The sequence below is a fragment of the Dendropsophus ebraccatus genome, chromosome 9 (genome assembly GCF_027789765.1).
Source record: "Dendropsophus ebraccatus isolate aDenEbr1 chromosome 9, aDenEbr1.pat, whole genome shotgun sequence".
Lineage (NCBI taxonomy): Eukaryota > Metazoa > Chordata > Amphibia > Anura > Hylidae > Dendropsophus > Dendropsophus ebraccatus.
In genome coordinates, this window is record NC_091462.1 from 88,782,574 (window position 1) to 88,806,275 (window position 23,702).

Here is a 23,702-nt window from a genome sequence, read left to right on the forward strand (position 1 = left end):
TAATGCACAAATCACTTTTATTCTACACCTCTTAAATCTCATTAATACATATAATACAGACAGTTCACATACAGATTTAAAGCATATGAATTGGTCTGGCTTTTAGTTTGCATGGAATAACTACGCCTACAGTGATCTCGATTCTAATGCTTTATGCTTCTTTTTTACTTTGTTTTTATTTGTATTATAATACTACTGCATATAAAATGAAACTTTAACTTCTCAAATAAAAATTTCATATTGCTTGGTAACTGCAGTGCCTATGCAGACCTATGTGTCTCCATAGTAACAGACTACAAATAAACTTTCTGATTCTGTAGCCACACTCTTTTTTTTCATATAGCCCCTACTTTTAGTTAACATACATTAAGTAAATAAGTAGGGGACAGGTCAAAGGCGGTAAGACGGCAAGATATTACTATGTTTGCATCCTTTTACCAGGAAGAAATATTGCTCTGCACTGGAGCTATATTTACCAAACAGTAGAAGATTTTTAATTAATACTGTTTATGCGGTTGCATAAGTTTAATTTTACATGCAGTTATTAAAATGGATGCAAAGGGAGTTTGTTGTCTGTTACCGTGAAAATGAGGAGAATTTATCTATTCACATAAATGGGCAAACTGTAAAAAAAACTATCTTTATAATAATAAATATACTGCGTTTGCAAAGCATAAACCAGGCACAAAACAATGCACACATTAAAGGGGTTATCCGGTAAGGTAAAATATATTTATTCATCCACCCTCCTGAAGACTAACAATTCATTCCATACATGTCATTACCTTTTCTGTCTCCTTCCCTCAGTTTTGAGCTGCTGCTTTCTGCTAAAGACATAAAAATACTGTGTAAGAGCTGCTGAGTCTGTCTCTGCTCTCAACCCCTTCCTCCCCTCTACCTTTGGTGACCGCTGATGTAAACAAATCCCTATTTGCAACATTGTAGCAACTTTGTAATGCCGGGAGGGATAATCACAGCGAGTTCAGCACTTTGACCTCAGATTAACCCTCCCAACATTACAAAGAAGATACAATGTTGCAGTAAAAGCCTGCCAGGGACTTGTTGACATCAGCCCTCTAGGAAACGAGACAGGAGGGACTCACACAGTTTTTTGTGTCTTCAGCAGAAAGCAGCAGCTCAAAACTGAGAGGAGAAAGATAAGGTAATGACATGTATGGAATGAATCGTTAGTGTCCAGGAGGGGGGATGATTTAACATATATTTTTTATTTAAAGAGTCTGGGATGCTAGCACAACCGATCTAGTATTGATGGGCTATCCTAATAATAGACTGGACAACCCCTTAAAGTAAACCTTTTCGCCAACACCCAGGGCAGAGCCCATCCGACCCTCTATTAGAGCCCCAGATACTTACCCTGTCCTGCAAGTCCCGCACCAAAAGCGGGTCCCGCCACAGAGAAATTGCTGCTCGAGGGTCTGCGCGTGCGATATGTAAATTACAACAGATGAGTCCGATGTCCATAGGAAATCACTGCTCCAGTGATTTTCTATGGACATATGACTCATATCTTGTTGTGTACATATTGCACACACAGACCGTTGGGCGGCAATTTCTCTGCGGTGGGACTGGCTTTTGCGTCGGGACTTGCAGGATAGAGTAAGTATCTGGGGCTCTACTAGGGGGTCAGGCGGGCTCCGCCCTGGGTGCCAGGGTAAAAGGTTTCCTTTAAAAATAGCATTTTATAATCTGGAGCACACTACTTTATCATTATGCATTTATGTAGGTCAGATGGAGCTAGATAGGAAACATAAACTGTTTTTCAGGTACACTGCCTCTTGGTCAGCCCATTTTTTGTTAGTAAATTTTCACATAAACTCTAGTGAGACAGAAATGTGCACAATGTGGATCAGGATTCCTTGGTGTACAAATAACTAGGTTCACTCTACATTTGTGTCCTCCATGGCATGGATAAATTGGCAAAATGTCAAAGTGGGAAGAATCCATATACACTCAGAAAATGACCAAACCAACGTCAATGGAGCCAGTGCCTGTCCGTTCATAGATATGTTGGCATTAGGCATGAGCACAACTTGAGCATGCTTAAGTCTGATCGTTTGGCATTTAAATACCGGTGACTGAAGAAATTGGATGCAGCCCTAAGGACTTCTGGAAAACATGGATAAAACCAGTGGCCTATGGCTGTATCCATGTTTTCCCAGACTCCCTAGAGCTGCATCCAACTACTTCAGCCACCGGTATTCCGAACGATCGTACTCAAGCATGCTCTAGTTGCTCTCATCTCTAGTTAGCCAACAAATCCATGCGGTCGAAGGCACAAATATTACCTGAATGAGCCCTGACCACACAGCATAGTCATATTTATAAAAAACAAACAAAACAGAGCAATAAATATATTATTATTATTATTATATTTTAGTAATATTGGTAACTAATTATTAATTATTAAGACCTCATTTAATATTTAAAGAATTATTCCATCCACAACCACTGAACTATCCCACTTTCCACCAACTAATTTCACTACAGTATAATACACTATATACTATTAGTTGTGACTCTGTTGCACAAGTTATACATTTATTACATAAGTTAGTGCATCCATTCCCACATAGAAAAGAAAATGTCACCTATAGAAGCTTGTTTATAACTTAGTGTCTGTAATCTCTCCTTGCTTGTGCAAAACTTTTTTTCTTTTATCCATTGCATTAAGCAGCTTCTTTCTTGGTCCAAGTTGGATGTTAATGCTCTCCAGATCTTCATTCGAACACATGAGAAGAGAATCTAAATCCATTTTTTCTCTCAAAAGAGTGACGTGCAATTCAAGTAAGCTATGAGATGCCAGGAAGACTTGAAGAGAAGAACTTTCTTCTTCCACATCTAGTTCCATGTCATCTGCATTCCAGGCCCCTTGGTCATCAATGTCTTTATCATTCTCGTTGCCCTCATTGGCCTCTGTGGTAAATAGTTCACTGTTGACTTTGAAACCTATGTCATCTTCAGCTGTAGAAATTTCATCAAAATCCGTATTAATACCCATTGCCTGGTTTCTTCGGAAAACTATGTTGCCTAGACCAGGGCGGTTAAAGATGGATTGCTTTTCTTGTTCATCTGAGGTCATGCTCTCCTCTTCATGTTCACTGAATACATCTGTGACCTTAACACGTTGGCCACTAGTGTTTTCATCATCGGCAAAGATCACATTGCTCATTGTGTCTCTATCCATTGTGTTTTTATCTTTCTTTTTTAATTTGAACTGCAATGTGTCCTTCAAACTCCTGGATAATGTGCTCATGGTCGATGGTGTTGAAAATTGGGCACCTACAGAGCCTGACAAGGTGCCTTTCGATGAATTTACTGTACCCGTCTTGTTCCTGTGATAGTTTTTGTTCATCTGACTCTGATGTTTCTCTTGGATCTTCTCACACTCTTTGACCTTACGTTCTGCATCTTTCATAGCTTGTTCTTTTAATCTAGCGACCTTCTTAGGGTTCAAGGATGTTTGTTTACTGGCAGCTCCATCCAAGATTTTGACACATTCTTTATGGTCTTTCATGATGGCCACATCCAATGGTGAACGCAGCTGGTTATCCAACGCAAAAATATTTGCCCCAAAATTGATTAAGAATGCCACACAGTTAGCATGGCCTTTCTCTGCCGCATGATGCAGTGGCGTGTTTCCCCATATGTCGCTTTTGTTTGGATCTCCACTGAAAGACAAAAAAGCAAATAGGAATCAGTATTTATCCTGAAAGGAATGGGTAAACTCTTTAAAAGGGGTTTCTAAGCTAACAAATGTCTTTATTTTGGTGCCTGTTGGGAGGGGGGTCTTTATATTTACCTCACTCCACCAACTCTATTTACCAGCAACAAACCCGGTACACAGTGCTTGCAGCCCTGTAAAGTCCCTGCTCAGCCAATCAGCTGCTGCATTTGTCTCCTGCCTCAGCCACTGATTGGTTGAGTGGAGACTGCATGTGTTGACCCCAAACTCTTGCTGGTGCAAGTGAAAAGAGGTGGTAGAGTGTGGGAATTAAACATACGCCCCCCCCCCCCCCCACACACACCTGAACCAGCACCACTATAAAGAAATATGTTAGCTCAGAAAACCAGACCGAACAAAAAACACATATAATGATAAGTAAGCACTAAAAGAATGAAAGGAATTGGGAAGGCTGATGTGTCATCAAATCCACAATTACTGACAAGAACTGCATATTTATCATGAATAAATGGGATAGAACATCTGTATCCCCCTCTTTAGAGATGGTGACCCCATTAAGAACACAAATGCACATGTAATTTCCAAAGGGGGTCACCATGAGATCACATGACCCACAGGAAACCATCACCGTTGGGAAAGAAATAAGACATAGTGCCTGTTTTTGAGGAAAAAAAAATATAAGGCACTGTCTTATTTTCAGGAAACACGGTAGCACATTCTGTCTTGCTTGCTATTCTGTCAGCTAATAATAAGTTGAGCAGTTTACCTTCCGATGTAAAGCTGACCTACAAACAACAGGAAGCCTGTAGAATGGGACTAATGGATCTCTATAGCAACGTATTTATGATAAATTATAACTTGCTCAGATAACAAGAATTATTTTGATTATTAATATATAGTGTGAGCTGCGATCACCAAATAGAACATCGCATTGGAACAGATGATTCTTATATACTGTGCACTTGTTTTATATGGTTTCATGATGGGTTTTCTCACATCTGGGGTATTAATGTTATCGTTGATGTCACCTGTGATGTGTATACATTACTCGCTTTCTCTCATTATGCCCTAATTGCTGAAATGCGCCCGACCTAAGATTTCATCCTATGTGCCTGTGTTGTTTTCAATTTATACAATAAATGAGACTATGCTTTTATTTTTCTCTGGATGTGCTGGATTTCACTTTATTTTTACCGTAAGAGCTGCTGCTTCTGCTTATCCCTGAGCAGAGTGGGATCATCAGAAGTTACCTGGGATTTGGAACAGGGTGTAGGAGACAACCATGCCCAACAATGCCCTCATAAATAATGCTGCAGATTTTTCTGTATTAGTATGTACATTTTTTGTTAAGCTATTAAAAGGGCTGTGCTAAGATTAAGGGGTTGGCCACTTTATAGTAAAATAGTTCAGTGTACAGTATTAGTAAGTGTACTCACTGTATATACTACAGAAAAAGAGAACAAAGACTGCGCTCCATGTGCAGGACCAGTTGCAATGGGATGGACAGAATTCCAGTACCGGAGTAAAACCGGGTCCCCTCTCACCTGGCTAAGTTGTGCAAGATCGAGGCACAACTCTCCATGCGTATACTCAAGAAGGGAACCAGTGTGCAGCCTTCCTGCAAACCCCCCGCCAGGGCCGTAACAAGATGCAGACCTCCTCTCCAAATTCCAGCAGGATGAATAGGCGCAGCTACTCCCAACAGATGATGTAAAAAAAACTACTTTATTAAAATAATAAAAACATGTATAAAAGGCTCAGCATTACGCGTTTCTAGACCAGACTGGTCTCCTCATCAGATGCTTAGTTAATACAGTGGGAAGTAGCCATATTTAAATCCAACAAGAGGAAGTGACATAACAAGTAGGAGGATACAGAGTATATATAAACCCATAAGCATACACACATATATACAAAAATACACACATATACATCCATACAGACATACACATATACATGGATCCAAAGCCAGAATTCATATACATAGCAAAAAAGGATGACAAATTATTTGATGCTATCAATGCACTCGTTTAACCCATTCGGTACCAGAGATGACAGGCGAAAAATCCAATAGGTCTCCCTGTTGATTAGGGACCTATATCTGTTCTGGGCATTTATTGGAATCTGTTCAATCACTGTGAGGACTAAACTAGACGGGTCGCTATGGTGTTTAAGCAGATAATGGCGGGAGAGGCTGTGCTTAACAAAACAATTTGTAATATTAGCACAATGTTTGTTCATTCTGCAACGAAGTGTCTGAACTGTCCGGCCGACATAGAGGAGGCGGCACGGGCAGCTCAGCAGGTACACCACGTAGTCAGAAGAGCAGTTGCACCAAAGATCTGCAGCAATCAGACATTGTAAAGGACATACAGAATAGGGATAGGAGTAGGAATGATGACACAAATACAATGGATAGAAATAATAAAAACATGCCCAAACCAGAGAAATATGAATTTAATTTCATCACTGAATTTAACTGCGGTATCAGAGAAATCAGAAATATTCTACAAAGGCATTGGCCATTAATACAAAATGACCCTATACTAAAAACAGTTGTACCACGTAACATTAATATTACTTACCGCAAAACTAAGAACCTGCGCAGTTACTTGGCCCGAGCCGTCTTCGTAGTATTAAAGGTCCTGCGGCTGAGATTGGTACTGTGGGGGGCACTTCCCGCTGTAGGATATCTCGGTGCATGTGTTGTGCTTGGATCCCTGAACATCCTGTCAGTAGTTTCTCTTCTCCTATCACCAACGAGGTATTCAGAATAAAAGACAGATGCAACTGCTCTTCTGACTACGTGGTGTACCTGCTGAGCTGCCCGTGCCGCCTCCTCTATGTCGGCCGGACAGTTCAGACACTTCGTTGCAGAATGAACAAACATTGTGCTAATATTAAAATTGGTTTTGTTAAGCACAGCCTCTCCCCCATTATCTGCTTAAACACCATAGCGACCCGTCTAGTTTAGTCCTCACAGTCATTGAACAGATTCCAATAAATGCCCAGAACAGATATAGATCCCTAATAGGGATGGTCCGAACCGAGTCCGGATCGGGTTCGTACGAACCCGAACCCTCGGTAATGATTCCCGCTGTCTGCCCGCTCCGTGCAGCGGGCGGATTCAGCGGGAAGACCGCCTGGAAAAATTTTTCCAGGCGGTCCTGCCGCTGAATCCGCCCGCTGCACGGAGCGGGCAGACAGTGGGAATCCGATGCTGAGCATTCGGGTTCATCCGAACCCAAACCTCGGCGGGTTTGGACCATCCCTAGTCCCTAATCAACAGGGAGACCTATTGGATTTTTTGCCTGTCATCTCTGGTACAGAATGGGTTAAACGAGTGCATTGATAGCATCAAATAATTTGTCATCCTTTTTTGCTATGTATATGAATTCTGGCTTTGGGTCCATGTATATGTGTATGTCTGTATGCATGCATATGTGTGTATTTTTGTATATATGTGTGTATACTTATGGGTTTATATATACTCTGTATCCTCCTACTTGTGATGTCACTTCCTCTTGTTGGATTTAAATATGGCTACTTCCCACTGTATTAACTAAGCATCTGATGAGGAGACCAGTCCGGTCTAGAAACGCGTAATGCTGAGCCTTTTATACATGTTTTTATTATTTTCATAAAGTAGTTTTTTTACATCATCTGTTGGGAGAAGCTGCGCCTATTCATCCTGCTGGAATTTGGAGAGGAGGTCTGCACACTGTATATACTGACATCAGCTCCCTGTGTACCTCATAGAGCTAACATCAGACTCCCCTTCTCCAGGTTGAGCTGCCCTGCTTTGCGGTTTTTCTGTCTGACAGATGGCCGACATGGAGGAGCATGTGACTATTGTCACGCCCACTAGTGTCCACCACTGAGCCTGTATATGTCTATGGAGAACACAGGGGGCGGGACATGGTCACATGCTCCTCCATGTCAGCCATCTTATGGACAGAAACACCACAGAGGCAGCACAGTCTGGAGGAGGGGAGACTGATTTTAGCTCTATGAGGGACACAGGAAGCTGATGTCAGTATATACAGTGAGTACAGTTACTAATACTGCATACTAAACAATTTTAATATAAAGTGGACAACCCCTTTAAATATTACACTGGTCCCTCAAGTTACAATATTAATTGGTTACTTGGTGAACATTGTAAGTTAAAAATATTTTAGGGTTCTATAGGCCCTATTCCACCGGACGATTATTGTTCACATAATCGTTAACGATTAACGATCTCAAACGAGCGCTATTGCGAAAGACCTTAAAACGTTCACTCATTTCCATGGAACGATATTCGTTACTTATGATCGTATTTGCTATCTTTTTTTCTTCGCTATTGCGTTCGTATCTACTGTGAACGACCGAACGACGTCTTATTCAATGCGAACGATTTGCGAACGTTTTGCAAACGAGCAACGATAAAAATAGGTCCAGGTCTTATAAAGCGACCAAACGATGCCTTATTCAATGCGAACAATTTGCGAACGTTTTGCAAACGAGCAACGATAAAAATAGGTCCAGGTCTTATAAATCGTTAATTGTTAACTGCATTTCAACCGAACGATTATCGTTTATATTCGATCGATTTAACGATAATCTGAACGATAATTGTCTGGTGGAATAGGGCCCTTAGGGTTACTAAGCATAGCATGATCGTATGGTAGTCTGATAACATATCAGCCCATGTTTTATTATTTGTCAAACACTACATTTATGATATGTCATAAATTCTCTCATGTTGTAACTACACTGTATTAATCATCCAATATACACAGTGGGGGAGATTTATCAAACATGGTTTAAAGTGAAACTGGCTCAGTTGCCCCTAGCAACCAATCAGATTCCACCTTTTATTTTCCAAAGAGTCTGTGAGGAATGAAAGGTGGAATCTGCCCCTGTATGCATGATGTACAATGTACTTAGAGTATATACAGTTAAAATAGTATATTTCAGAAATGGCAAAACCTGAATTAGGAGAGTGTGTAAAATATTTTTTTCCTATGATTGACTTTATATTCATATATATATATACAGTTGAACAGTATTCTATCAATGTGTCCATTAATATTGTTATTTTATCTGTTTGTTTTATCTGTACAAATATTCAAATGCTAAGCAATAGCTATCATGTGATAAATCTTTTAGATAACTTATGAATAATACTTTGACTCTCTTGGATTGTCTGATTCTGAATGTGCATGCAGAAATACTAATAAAGCTTACATCTGATGGGGCTATAAATGGCAAAAGGCATGAAAAAAAAATACAAATTTGGAGGGGTCCGCTGTAACCTTTAAAAATTACAAAGAGCTCAATAAAATCGGTAATAAGGTAATACAAGGTAAGGGCTAAAGACTGCAAAGCAAATCCCCCAAAACATCTTTAACTATGTAAAGGTAGGTTCACACTGTGTTTTTGCATTCTTTTCACTATATTTGTTCTTAAAGGAGAAGTCCGGCAAAAATGTTTATTAAAACATTGTATTGGCTCCCAAAAGTTATACAAATCACCAATATACACTTATTATGGGAAATGCTGATAAAGCGCTTTTTTTCCCTGCACTTACTACTGCATCAAGGCTTCACTTCCTGGATAAAATGGTGATGTCACTTCCTGGATAAAATGGTGATGTCATGACCTGACTCCCAGAGCTTTGCAGGCTGTGGCTGCTGGAGAGGATGATGGCAGAGGGATGGTCAGTGTCCCTCCAGTGCCCTGTGTCCCTCAGTGTCCCCCTACCACTAATATACACTTATTTCCCATAATAAGTGTATATTGGTGATTGGTGATTTGTATAACTTTTTTTTTTTTTTTTGGGGGGGGGGGCAATAAAATACTTTAATAAAACATTTTGCCAGACTTTTACAAGTGACGGCCGTTGTTTGTGCAAATACAGCCGTTGTTGTTATTATGGGGTGGGGATCAAGAGAAGGCAGGGCTACTAAATGGGTTCTTAAATAGAGATGAGCGAACCGAGTTGGGGTTCGAGTCGATCCGAACACGAACGTTCGGTATTTGATTAGCTGGGGCTGCTGAACTTGGATAAAGCTCTAAGGTTGTCTGGAAAACATGGATACAGCCAATGGCTATATCCATGATTTCCACATAGCCTTAGGGCTTTATCCAACTTCAGCAGCCACCGCTAATCAAATGCCAAACGTTCGGGTTTGGATCGACTCAAGCATGCTCGAGGTTCGCTCATCTCTATTCTTTAACAATAAAAGAGAGAGGAGCTAATGTAGGTGGAGTCAGCGCTGGTAACATATTATGTAGTGTATGGGACTGGCTTGGAGAAGGAGGTAAGTTTGCTAAATGAATGTATTTGCAGAAATATCTGATCCAGAGATCTCCTCCTGAATAACATGGACAATCAGTAGTTCTCTCTATTATGTGCATGAGCCCAGTAGTCCTGGATATTCATGAGAAGCAGCTGACTGCCTATACACAGCATGTATAGATAACTGCCAATCAGCAGTTGGAGAGCGGGGGAGGGGGTGTGCTAATCATCCTATTCTCCTGCTTATTAGAAGAACAGCTGAACAAAATGATGTAAGAAATACACCGATCTGTTAAGCATTACTGTTCACTAATTTATGCTGCCCTCATTTAGGCTATGTTCACACTACGTATGAGACCGGCCGTTCACTGAATTCCGGCCGCAGAAAACTGACCTGTCAGTTATTTGTAGCGCCGCTTAGATCCCGGCCGGAGCGTATATGGGATCCCATTGAAAGTAAGGTTATGTTCCACCCCGCAAAACTACGACCGTAGTTCTGCGGTGAGAACTACGGCCGTAGTTTTACGTAGTGTGAACATAGCCTTAAGGTGGAATAAACCTATTGACAGATTCCCTTTAACTTGTCAAGCTCTACAAGTATAACTATGTTAGCGGAGATGGGAATACCCTGTCTACAAAGAAGAGCCTATTCTCTGATTCCTATGAAAAATTATTTTTAAATTGAAACCTTAAAGACCTTAATAAAAGGACTCACCATTTAAACATGCAAATAATAAAAATATCAATAATACTACTAGTAAACAAGTAGAGTGAATAGTATTTTCAGCCGCTGGAGTCAAATGAAGAAGTAAGGGAAGTGAGAAGCTACAGTAGGTTTGTCTTCCAGCCACACGTCATAAACAGTTAATTTCCTTGTCCTGACGCTCATTATACAATGTTACATAACTGAATGGTGCGTGATTTATGAGACTCAATTACTGACATAGAGCCGTCTTTATCAAAGAAAGCCGCAAGCAAAAATGAAATTACCCTTGTCTCACAGTTGCAGGTGGAGAAACTGATATTTCTAACACTGCTGATCATGCTGAGTTTGGACAATGTTTTCATCCATATTAGTAATAGAGATTGCATCCTGACATCCTAAACACATGCATGGAAATTACACTTCTAGGAACAATTACCCTATGGGAATATTGATCACTGTCACAAAAGCGTGATTCTGAACGCTAGCAAGTTATATGGCACACCTTCACATTTAGTATCAGGAACCTACAGTATGTGCACTTATTAACAAAAAAACATATTGTGCCAAGAAATTGATTGACACTTTCTGTGTAATGTAATAATGATATATGTGATTATAGTATTAGGCTGCGTTCACACTACGTATATTTCAGTCAGTATACCGTATTTCAGTCAGTATTGCAACCAAAACCAGGAGTGGATTAAAAACACAGAAAGGCTCTGTTCACACAATGTTGAAATTGAGTGGATGGCCGCCATATAACAGTAAATAACTGCCATTATTTCCATATAACAGCCGTTGTTCTAAAATAACAGCAAATATTTGCCATTAAATGGCGGCCATTCACTCAATTTCAACATTGTGTGAACAGATCCTTTCTGTGTTTTTAATCCACTCCTGGTTTTGGTTGCAATACTGACTGAAATATACGTAGTGTGAACGCAGCCCTAGAGAGAAAGGATACATTTATTGCAGAAAACATAGGCGTTAGCACCCTGTTAGACACCTCTAGCCTGGATACAAGATTATATACGGTTGGGCATGGAGGATACAGATATACTGTATGGCATCGGGTGGCAACCTGCTGACAGAGTCTCTTTATAGAGAAATCCCAAGCCTCTTCCCATACACATTGGCAAATAATAGGCTCCTATCAGCAAGGGGAAAAAAGGTAATAATGGGATGTTCACAATGCATAATAATCATGTTCTCTTCCAAAATACCCTTTAGTTTGGCCATGTTACAGTTTTGGACTTTGTTATCCCTGCTTCTCAGTACAGAAAGAAATAAGAGGGGCCTGCATCCTCCTTTAGAGGCTAATACAATGTAAAAGCAGCAGAAGTTTCACTGTACAGTCCCAATGACTGCATGTTTTTTCTAACATAGACCCCTGAATACAGTACCACCTGTGTTATATGGATAGCATGTCTGCTAGGCACTCTCACAGGAAGCTAAAGTGGATGTATTGGAAAAGTAATAGCATTCTGATGATTAATGACATTTGGGACAGTACCAGTAGCGTCACCATGTGCGTCATAGTATAGCAGAGAGAAACAGACACCCATTGTACATAAGAATTACATTATGGCTGAAGTAAATGCAAAGCCACATACTCTGACAACCACCGGATACCATGATCAGATGGAGAGTATTTATTGTGTACATTCACTGCAGATTCTGCAATGTAAGTCATACAAAAAAATCCAATACCCAATAGTAGACCTGTCTGTAGCTTCCGGTCCACAGCTGGGGGGGGGGGGGGGCAGTGGAAGACTATGGATTTATGAATAATGTGGCCTAAGGTTGGTTTCCCGCGATTGTGCTAAATGTGTGTTTCTCCACCACTATTACAGAGGTAAATCCCATGTTTCTGATGACCCAGATTGTCATCTGTCAGGGTCAGGTTGTGACTTACATCAGTTATACAGGTGTAAAAAATGCGCAGGTAATACGCTTGTGTAAAACCAGCCAAGTCTCATGACAGCAAATGGAAAAACACAGGCAGCAATCCAATGACTCACGTTAGCATCCTCCCTGCTGATCTTGCTTATCTATACAATTGGACAACTCCCTGACTATTTTAAGTCACTTTCGCTAAATTTGCCCACATAGGCATTAGTTTATATCTATATAGTCAGATATGTCTATTGTCGTTAGCCAGCATTGACAATTAAAGGCGGCACTATATGTCTCTTGTGATTCCACTTTTCGCAGAATGCCTGTTTGAGTCTGGGGTCAATCATTTGTACAGCACAGTTCGATGCTAGCCTTGGTCTCCTAATAAACCCCAGCAATTACTTACCCTCTGTTACACACCAGCTCCAGCACATCCAGATGTCCATGATAGGCTGCCAATAGAGTGGGGGTCATTCCATCACTGTCTGCCGTGTTCACATCTTTCTTAGTGGCTTCTTTCAAGATATCTAAATAGCCATCGATGGCGGATTGGTGATACCTGGTGGACATTCTTATTTCTCCTTCAGCCTCAGTAGGATTCTTGTACAATCTCTAGGGCTTTGCAGAGAGAGGTTTCTAAACCGTGGTCGATTAATTATTACACGCCGGCATGGCTCATTTACTGCTGTAGGATTGGGTTCAAAGTCCCTAGAAATTGCCTTAGCACAGGGAGGAAGCCTTAGGAGCCAACTGTGTCAGTGTCGGGATGCAAATTCAGGCTGCAATTGAACCATAAGCTTCAAGATAAAGATGGCCCAAAGTCCCATCTCTGGTGTCTGAACAAGGAGATCCCGCCTTAACGTGAACTTTAACATGGAGTAACTCATTTAGTTCATCCTAAGTAGTAATACGTATATGGTTATTGTTTATCGAGTTAGGGCAATAAATGGGGGTGACTGAGCGATTTCTGGAGCTACAAAGGACCAGTCACCTCTCTTGATATGCCTCTTTCAGTAAATCTCAGGAAATAACAATTCTGAACCATCTTTTAGTTGTAATGTCCCTGTGCTGTTAACACTGATGTTAGAATATGAAGGAACACAACCTATTGACATCACTGCTTGAGTGATACAGAGTGCAGGAGAATGACGTCTGACACTAGGATTCCTTGAAAGAATTGTTCATCTTTACAGAACTTCTTCTGTGTAGTGATACAGGCAAAAACCTCTGGGATCAGTCCAATGTAAACAAACACTTCAATTGCGATTTTCTTTATGAAAAATTCAAAATCTTACATTTTGTAAACATATCACCACTTTGTGCAAAATGTCGCAGTAAATGAGGAAGGAATAAAGTCCAAGGCTCAAATCGAGCTCTATCTGTCCATTCGGATCAAGTTCTTGATGGAACGTTCGCATTCACATGCCGTGCAACGTTTCAAGAGGAATCTCTCTTTCTCAAGCATAATTAGTGAAGTCCCACCAAAACCTGAAATACCTGGGAAGTCTCGCGAGGTTACTTCTCCCACTAAAATCAAACATAGATATACAGGAGTAAGTTATCTTATACAATCACATAGTGATACATTTTATTACTTTTTACCTCCCTGTTTACTATGCAATCATCTGTTTTACATCTTTACAAAAATACATTAAGGCTATGTTCACAATACATTAAGGCTATGTTCACAATACATTAAGGCTATGTTCACAATACATTAAGGCTATGTTCACAATACATTAAGGCTATGTTCCGGGTCATGGAACGACCGGTCTTAGGCCGGATCATCCCGGCCGGTACATAAGTGATCTTTCCGGCCGCGGAGCTCTGATGCGGGCGCATCAGCGTGCGCCCGCATCAGAGCTTCCCATAGCACACAGTGAAGCGAGCAGCCGGAGCCGCTCGCTTCACTGTGTGAACTGACAGGTCTTTCTGCGGCCGGAATTCACTGAATTCCGGCCGCAGAAAACTGACCTGTCAGTTTTTTCCGGCGCTGCATGGATCCCGGACGGAGCGTATGCGATGTGTGTACGCTCCGGCCAGGATCCCATTGAAGATAGGCTATGTTCCACCCTGCAAAACTACGGCCGTAGTTTTACGTAGTGTGAACATAGCTTTAAATTGCATTGCTCGTTTAGTTCTAGTGGACTTAATGTTTCTAGTTTTTGTATCCAGAAGACCTCTTTTCTCAGCAATCTCAGTTTCACCTCCTCTGCATTGTTTACTTGTATCTCCTCCAATATTGTCCATTTTAATTCACTAACTATGTGTCTGAACTGGGCAAAGTGCCTGGCCACTCCTGTTTACCCATATTTGCTAGTAGCTGCATCACCTATCGACAGTGCTCTTTTAATGGTAGTGTGATGTTCATTTAATCTAATTTTAATGGACCTCGTAGTCTGCCCTACGTATGCCAACCCACATGGGCACTTTAAAAAATACACAACATTTTTACTGTCACATGAATGTCTTCCATTTAGTACTACTGGGGTGACTTTCCTCGGATGTAACAGGTCCTGACCTCGAATAATCGACCCACAATTCTGGCAATTCCTACAGGGGAATGTTCCCTGTTTGGCAGTACGTAAAAACATCTGTCTAGACATTTTACGTTTTTTCATGTCTGCACGGACCAGATGATTGGCCAATGTTTTATCTCTCCTATACACGAATTTGGGTGGTTTGTCAAATAGTTTACTAAATTTAGGATTGTATCTCATCATCTTCCAATGACGGCGAATTACATTTTCCACCATTTTGGAATGGCTATCAGAGGTAGAGATAAACATTGGGCAATTATCTTACTTATTTTTACTGTTCCCTTGGAATAGATTCTTCCTTTCAATTCTTCCCACCTTATCTCCTGTTTTTTTTTTTAGTTCTTCACTGTTGTACCCCCTAGCAGCATATTTCACAATTAATTTCTCTTTATGAATTTCATACTCAGTATCGTTGTTACATATGCATCGAGCTCTAACGAACTGGCCACGGGGAATCCCTTTGAAGGTTTGAGGTGCATGGGCACTATTGCGTAACAGTACATTATTCTTGTCCGTCGGCTTAGAATAAAGCGTGGTAACGATCTCGTTGTCTGGCCCCTTTCTTACCTCCACATCAAGGTAATGAATACAGGTGGGATCGCTCTCTAGTGAGAATTCGATAAGGGGGTCACATTGGTTAAGAAATGTGATGAATTGTTCAAGAGAATCTTTCTCGCCTGACCAAAGCAGGCACACATCGTCCACATATCTTGTCCAAAGTCTGACATGTGAACTAAGTTCATGTGTCCAGACGTATCTCTGTTCAAATTGAGACATAAATATGTTTGCAGTGTCCCAGAACAGAGTTTCTCTTCTTATTATTTCTCAAAAGTGTATGTCTATATCTGGGTCATTCAGTATTTTATTGCCTCTGTTCTGGAAAGTTATGGTCCACTGCAAATGTCACCCCTCTTAGTAGTCAGGTCTGTTGTTTCACCTATTTCTTGTATACATTCAGTTCTATGTGCCTAATGGTGTGATGATGCAATGGCTTGGTGTCACGTGACTGTTCCCTGCTTCCATGGTAACCCCAATGGCCATCGAGCTTTGGCTGGGAATACCATGTGACTTCCTCTCTGCCTCTCTGTCTTCCACCTTCTGGGGGACAGGTTGTGTATCCTCTCTCCACTGTTAAGAGAGAAAGACGTGTGCTCTGCTGCAGCATTACCAGAAGTGTTCCTGGCTGTGTCCTTATTCTCAAGTCTCAAGATCCTCATCTATACTAAAGATCTGGGTGCCGTTCTTCAGTCATTCCTCTCATCATCTTCTCTAATCATCAACAGCAAGTATTCATCTCAGTTTCATTCCGCCCAGCATCTTAACTTCAGTATCACTACTACTCCCATCATTCAGTACAGCTATCATCACAGCCTATTGCAGCATCACCCATTACTCTGCTTTATTCAAGTCTGCCTTATTCCCGGTTGCATCCAGAGAGACTGTTGCTACGAGTTACCACCGTTATAATAAATACACAACTACCGTTGTTTCTGAACCTTGGCATTGGTGTAATTATTGGTGCCCTGACTAAGGACAACGAGGAATTGCTCGGCCTCCGCTTGATCAGGTTCCCGGTCTACAGCTGCTATCCCTTGTGCCAATACTGTGACTACCATCAGTCAAGTGGCTAACCGGGTCCCTACCTAGTACTACCACCTACTACTACCCTCAGCGGAGTGGCCCAGCTCATGTTTGCGACACTTGGTGCAGCAGGGAACCCCATCGAAGTCCCCTGCAGCTGTAAGTAATAGTCATCCCCGAATCTAAAATAGTTCTTCTGGGATGACACAGGCCATGAGATACAAAGCCCTAAAACATACAGCCCAAGGCCACATTCACACAACATAAGTTTTCTATTTATAGATTAATAAAAAAATTCATGTTACACTGCCGGGGGGGGGGGATTTACAAAGACTTGTATTATATTAGTCTTATATTAGGCCCCGCCCCCTTTCCCCCGTCAGGATTCGCTAAGAGGCGCATGCCTATTAGTGAGTCTGGCCGGCTGGGCGCCCGATTCTGCGCCCAGCGTCCCAAATTTACACCTGCTTCCAGCAGGTGTACATTTTGATCATGATTTAACCCTACGTGGCCTCCTCCCCGCCTTATCACGCCCCTGCAAGCTCCGCCAGCCCGCCCATCGGGTGAGCGAGGCAGCGAGGCAGCCTCGGCCACACTCTCCATTGTAAGCAATGGTGAATTGGGATGCGGGCGCACACGGATGCCCCCGCATCGCAATTTAACATAAAAGAAGTTCATCGGGATTTACTTCTTTGACACCTGCCATTCTGTGACATGGGCGTGACACAGAATGACCAGTATCATACTAAGTCTGAATGTGGCCTACGGGCAGCAAAGTGGGCCCTGTTACAATGTGGAGTAATATAGATCGGGAGTTTGTATAGAGGTTAGGATGGTGCTGGAGCAAAGAGCCTAAAATGTATTACAGATTCTGTGGAGATAAGTTGTCATCAGAATCTTCATAATGGCCTGGGCCAGATGGAGAAGAAAAGATAATGGGAGCAACTCTGATCAGAGAAGACGCCCCCTGTGAGTCACTGGATGTAACTTCGCTGTAAGTTTGCAGAGCCTGTGTACAATTGGTACCTGCTCCTGAAAAAAACAAGCCCTCACATAGCACTGTAGGTGGAAAAATAAATGACTTATGGGTCTTAGAAGGCGAGGGGGAAAAAAACGAAAACGCAAAAGTGACAATTGGCCCGATCCTTAAGGTTATTTCAGGCCTGGTCCTTAAGGGGTTAAAGTTCCTGAAAAATATTCCTCCAGCCCCACTGTTGTTTTATGTTGCAGGAAATCCAATACCTGTAGGTGAAATTACACATATTACTAAATCCCCCAAAATGTTTATATACTTGTTTTAAACAATAAAGTATTTTTTTTTGTTTCACAGCTTACCCTGGCTTCCTGGCTTTCTGGCTACCCAACTCTGGAGGTGTGGTATTTTTTGGACGTCTTCGACAAGTTGGTGTTGTTTCGGATTCATCTTCAGGGTGCCTTCACACGTACTGTATCACTGCGTTTTTAACTCTGCGTTTTTATCGCTGCGTTTTTATCGCTGCGTTTTTGGTGCGATTTTTACATGCGAGTTTTGATTTTCACATGAAAATCATGTGAGAATCAAAACGTGCATGTAAAAAAAGGCACCAAAAACGCACCATAAATGCAGCGATAAAAACGCAATAAAAACGCAGCGTTAAAAACGCAGTGATACGGTATGTGTGAAGGCACCCTCAGCGGGAATAGCATCTCTTTGCTGGGCTCTGTTGCCACCTCTTCTCGGAAACCCCCGCCCGTGGACTCCATGTCTGCTATCTCTTTCAAGGGGAGGGCTCGCACGCCTCCACTCTCCGCACCTCTCCGCTCAAAGAATAGGAGGGCCGGAGCAGTGCCGCAGGCATATGAGGAGGCCCGCATGACTGGGGTTTGAAGGAGGTGTACGTAAGGACGTTAGGGGGGCGGAGCTTCGTTTATAAAACTACCTGGGGTCTGGGCGCCAACTCAGTCGGCGGGAAGAATCCGTAGCAAACCCACCCTCCCCATGTGTAGTGCTGGCTGTTTTGGGGGGGCTAGGTCACGGCAGATCGAGGGGTTGTTTCGGTGTGTTGCAGCTGTCATGGCAGCCAGGAGGGGGTGTCGTTGTAGTTGTAGGTAAATTGGCGAGGGATGGGGGGATCATCCTGGGTATGACCCTCCTCCTCATTTCTGGAAGTTAATTTAAATGGCGGTCTGGTGCATGTGGACTCTCAAGGTGTATTACCGGAGAGTTGGTGGTTGGCATGGTAGCCATATTTGGCTTGGTGTCCCCGAGTCTGGCAGGGTGGCTGGGGGCTAAAATATAGTTAGCTGTTGGTTTTAGTGTGGGTGTCAGATCTATGTAGCTACAAGGACCTCCCTCAAGGGTTATGTTAGTTAGTTATAGCATTTAAAAATAATTTAATTAGTAATTTAATTCGGTTTACATTGTTGATAACTTGTATGTTTATCTTTGTTAATAAACATTGGCTGCTGTGGCCATTATTAGCCAAACGGTGGTGGTGTGTCATTCTTTATGGTGGTGGAGTGGAGGTGGGGGGTGGTGAAGCTTAAGGGGTGGTGGAAAAGAGACGGGGCTGTCATAGAGGGGGAAAAGGGATTGACCTTGGGATTGTGGGGTATGTTAGCCGTACTCTGCAATACCAAAGTCATGACATGTCAGATGGTTTTGCAGTTTCCAATGTGGTCTCAAATTGTGTAGTTTCCCATTAAGATCTATTGGAGCGTCCGTAATGCAATTACAGACCGCATTACAACCAGTGCTTTGTTTTGTGCTGCGGACTGTGGATCCCCAAATGATAAGGATGTATGAATTACACCATGGAAATTAATGGTTTGCAAAGGAATCTGTATTTTCTGATCAGTAAATATGAATGAGGCCTAAGATGTCTCTGACCCAGCGCGGACCTGGGTCACCAGCGTAAAAAATACATGCAACAAGTTTTCCATTGAAATACACGATAAAGCAAAAAAGTACAGCAACAAACACATTTCTTTTGCTGGAGGCTAGGTTCAATACAAAATCAAATGCTATTGTATGCCATTCTGTAGGAGCCATTTTCCTTTGACTCGCATTATAAAAAATAACGGATCAAACCAGGCACAAAGGGGGAGATTTATCAAACTGGTGTAAAGTACAATTGGCTCAGTTGCCCCTGGCAACCAATCAGATTCCACCTTTCATTCCTCACAGACTCTTTGAAAAATTAAAGGGGGAATCTGATTGGTTGCTAGGGGCAACCGAGCCAATTCTACTTTACACCAGTTTCATAAATCTTCCCCAAAGTGTTTGACCATGGTTTTGCATACATTTACATCTGTAAATGTAGTCCACATGTACTCCATGATCCGTGTAAAACTATTTTTAAAATTGAATGGATTGGAGATCCATGAAAACACTGAACATGTGAACAGCTCAATACAAGCAATCGGCTATAAATTTGTCCTTGTACACAGATCCATGCACATGGACAACTTCACAGAACCTGTGAATGCAGCCTTAGGCCATGTTCACACAACGAAAGTTCCGTACTAATCACAGCCGTTGTTGCAACGGCCGTGATTGGTACGGAACTTACGTTGTGCTGTAGGCTGAGGGAATCCCGGCAGGAGTGTATATACATGTGCTATGCCCTGGCCCCTAGGGGCCACTCCGCAGTATAGATGGTGCTAACAGGCAGGAACCGGGGCAGCTGTAGGATAATGTGGTTACGGTGTAGGCACGAGGGTGATACAGCTGGAAACCGGGCTCCTGACCATGCGGGAGTACTGGGCATGCGATTCTTCGTTGTCCTTAGTCAGGGCACCAATAATTACACCAATGCCAAGGTTCAGAAGCAACGGTAGTTGTATATTTATTGTAACGGTGGTAACTACTAGCAACAGTCTCTCCGGATGCAACCGGGAATAAGGCAAACTTGAATAAAGCAGAGTAATGGGTGATGCTGCAATAGGCTGTGAGAGTAGCGTGCTGAATGATGGGAGTAGTAGTGATACTGAAGTTGAGATGCTGGGTGGAATAAGACTTGAATGAAATACTTGCCGTTGATGATTAGAGAAGATGATGATGGGAGGAACTGAAGAATGACTGAAGAATCGACACCCAGATGAGAATCTTGAGACTTGAGACAGGAACACAGCCAGTGGACTGGAGCAGCAGAGCACACGCAGGCCTCTCTCTAAGCAGGGAAAGAGGACAGACAGAACTTGTCTCCTGAAGGTGAAGAACAAGACTCGACTGCACAGGAACAGCAGAGCAACACACCCTATCCCCTCTGGGACAGGAGATAGACTGAGGTAGAACAGGAAGTCACATGGCAACCCCAGCCAAAAGCTCGATGACCATTGGTGTTACCATGGAAGCAGGGCACAGTCACGTGACATCCAGCCATTGCATCATCACACCATTAGGCATATACAGAGAAACACACATGAGAAGCACCACACCCGAACACTAGGAGGCGACATAATACCATTAGGCACTGATACCTGAATATACATGCAATAAATGAATGGAATAGCAGACCTGAATACTGCAGGGGTGACACAATACACGCAGTTTGCAGTGGACCACAGCTTTACAGAACAGAACTGGTTATAATAAAAATATGAGCATAAGAAGGGCTGTTCTGGGACACTGCACATGGTATACACTCTAGCCGGGATCCCTAGCGGTGCCGTAGTCAGTGACTGACAAAACCTTGTCAGTGCACACTATGGAGCTAGCGTCTCCGGCCACACACTCCATAGTGTGCAGTGGTGCAAAAAATCATCCGGCCGGTACTGCAGTACTGGCTGGGATGGTCTTTTCTGAGACCGGTCGTTCCGTGACCCGGCCGGGTCATGGAATGGCCGGTCCTATACAGCATGTGAACATAGCCATAGGCTGATTTTACACTGGCTAAACTTTTTGCAAAAACGCCATAGTCTTTTCTTGAGCATAACACTGGCAGACAGATGTTAGCTGTGAGTCAATGCAGTTTTATGAAAATCCATACATAGTTGGCGTTTTATTTTGTCAAAAACGCCAGAAAATCGCCAAGTTAATCTTTTGCAGTTTTTTTGTAAGCCAGAAAAATGCCACAAAAAAGCCAGATGGACCCCAGTTATGTCAGGACACAGTATGGACCTTACCTAATTTGTAAGGCTGAATTCACACTATGTTTTTTGCAATGTGTTTTTTTTTCCATCTGTTTTTGGAAAATAAAAGGATGGGAAAACAGATGCATTTGGTTTTTTCCCTTAACATACACATAAACGTAGCTGACTTTATTTTTGTGAAAGTTAAAAAAAACTGATGCGTTGTGATCCTTCTTTTTTATAATGGAAGTCAATTGAAAAACTGATGCACACAAATGCATCAGTTTTTCCATCTATTTTTTGCAAAAACGGATGAAAAAAAACAGATTGCAGAAACGTAGTGTGAACCCAGCCTAAGGCCATGTTCACATGGTGTATGAGACCGGCCGTTCCGTGACCCAGCCGGGTCACAGAGCGACCGGTCTCTAAAAAGATACCGGCCAGATAATCTTTATGGCCGTAGAGTTGTGATGCGGGCGCATCAGCACGTGCCCGCATCTGAACTTCCCACTGCCCAGTATGAAGCAAGCGGCCGGAGCCGCTCGCTTTATAGTGTGCACTGACAGGGTTTTCTATGGCCGCTATTCAATGATTAGCGGCCGCAGAAAACTTACATGTCAGTTCTTTGCGGCACTGCTTGGGATACTATGTGTATACGCTCCGGCCGGGATCCCGTAGAAAAACATGCAAGGTGTCATGGCATACAAAGTATGGCCGTTGTTGCCGATTGCAACAACGCCCATACTTTGACACTGTGTGAACAAAGGCTGCATTCTCACATTCTGTGTTCCTCACGGAACACGGACGTGGAATGTCTGTAACGGACTCTCCCCTGCCCGGGCAGCATCTGTAGTTAGATGCTGGGAGCGGGGGAACTGTAAAGATATGTGTCGCACTGTAATGAATCAGCCGCCCGGTGCTGTCATTACAGCGCTGCACATATCTGTACAGTTTCCCCGCTCCCAGCATCTTATCACAGATGCTGCCCGGGCGGGGAGAGTCCGTTACAGGCATTCCATGTCCGTGTTCCGTGAGGAACAAGGAACGTGGGAATACAGCCGGGACAGGGTGCGTGCATGTCAATTCTTTTGGCAGAATGGGGAATCCGCCGTGCATAGAATAGTGTCTATGACACGGGCGGAGATGCGCGCCGCCGCGTGCGGGTATGAGCGATGGAATCTGCCACAGGTCATACGCGGGAATTCCGTAGTATGCACGCACCCTAAGGGTACAAACACACACGGCATATACGCTGCGTATTTACTGCTGCGATACGCAGCAGATACGCAGCAGATTATATCTAAATAACTGAACACAGTATCAAATCTGCTTTGTATCTGCTTTGTATCTGCTGTGTGTGTTTGTAGGGTACAAACACACATACCGTATATGCAGCAGATACGCAGCAAATACGCAGCAGATACGCAGCAGATTGACTTGATGCTGTGTTCAGTTATTTAGATCTAATCTGCTGCGTATTTGCTGTGTATTTGCTGTGTATCGCAGCAGTAAATACGCTGCGTATACGGTGTGTGTGTTTATACCCTACAGATTGTGGATATGATGAGAGAATCTGGAGTAAGGGGTGGGAATAGTCATTAGTGATCACCTGATGGGGGCTCATGGAGCATTTATAGCTGCCTGGGGGGGGAGGGAGTGCAGGTGTCTTACACTCACTTGGTGAGGCTTTGTTCTTCCAGGTAGCTAGTTGCCTTGCTGTGTGGGCTGAAGTATTAACGTGCCTTGATGGGATTGTGGATTAGAGGCACTAAAGTGCCTACGTTGAGGATGAGGTATGTAACACTATGGAGAAGATTTATCAGTAAAATATAGACTGGTGTCTCCTCTTTTACTTTACCAGAGCTGAAAGGGGTAGTGCACCAACATTTTTTTCTTTCAAATCAACTGCTGCCATGAAGTGCCAGAAATTTGTAATTT

At 42.6% G+C, this 23,702-nt stretch overlaps 2 protein-coding genes across 2 annotated transcripts in view; one reads left to right on the forward strand and one right to left on the reverse strand.

Moving 5' to 3' along the window:
- ANKS4B (ankyrin repeat and sterile alpha motif domain containing 4B) lies at window positions 1-13,220 on the reverse strand. The gene is made up of 2 exons (XM_069983789.1): window positions 12,998-13,220; window positions 1-3,689 (listed from the first exon to the last, which is right to left on the reverse strand). Exons 1-2 carry the CDS (start codon window positions 13,159-13,161, stop codon window positions 2,624-2,626), a joined length of 1,230 nt encoding a protein of 409 aa, XP_069839890.1. The 5' UTR covers window positions 13,162-13,220; the 3' UTR covers window positions 1-2,623.
- ZP2 (zona pellucida glycoprotein 2) overlaps window positions 7,726-23,702 on the forward strand; it is a 27,673-nt gene continuing 11,696 nt past the window's right edge. The window contains exon 1 of the mRNA XM_069984914.1: window positions 7,726-7,748. The gene's annotated coding sequence lies outside the window, so the exon portion shown is untranslated. The remainder of the gene's footprint in view (window positions 7,749-23,702) is intronic.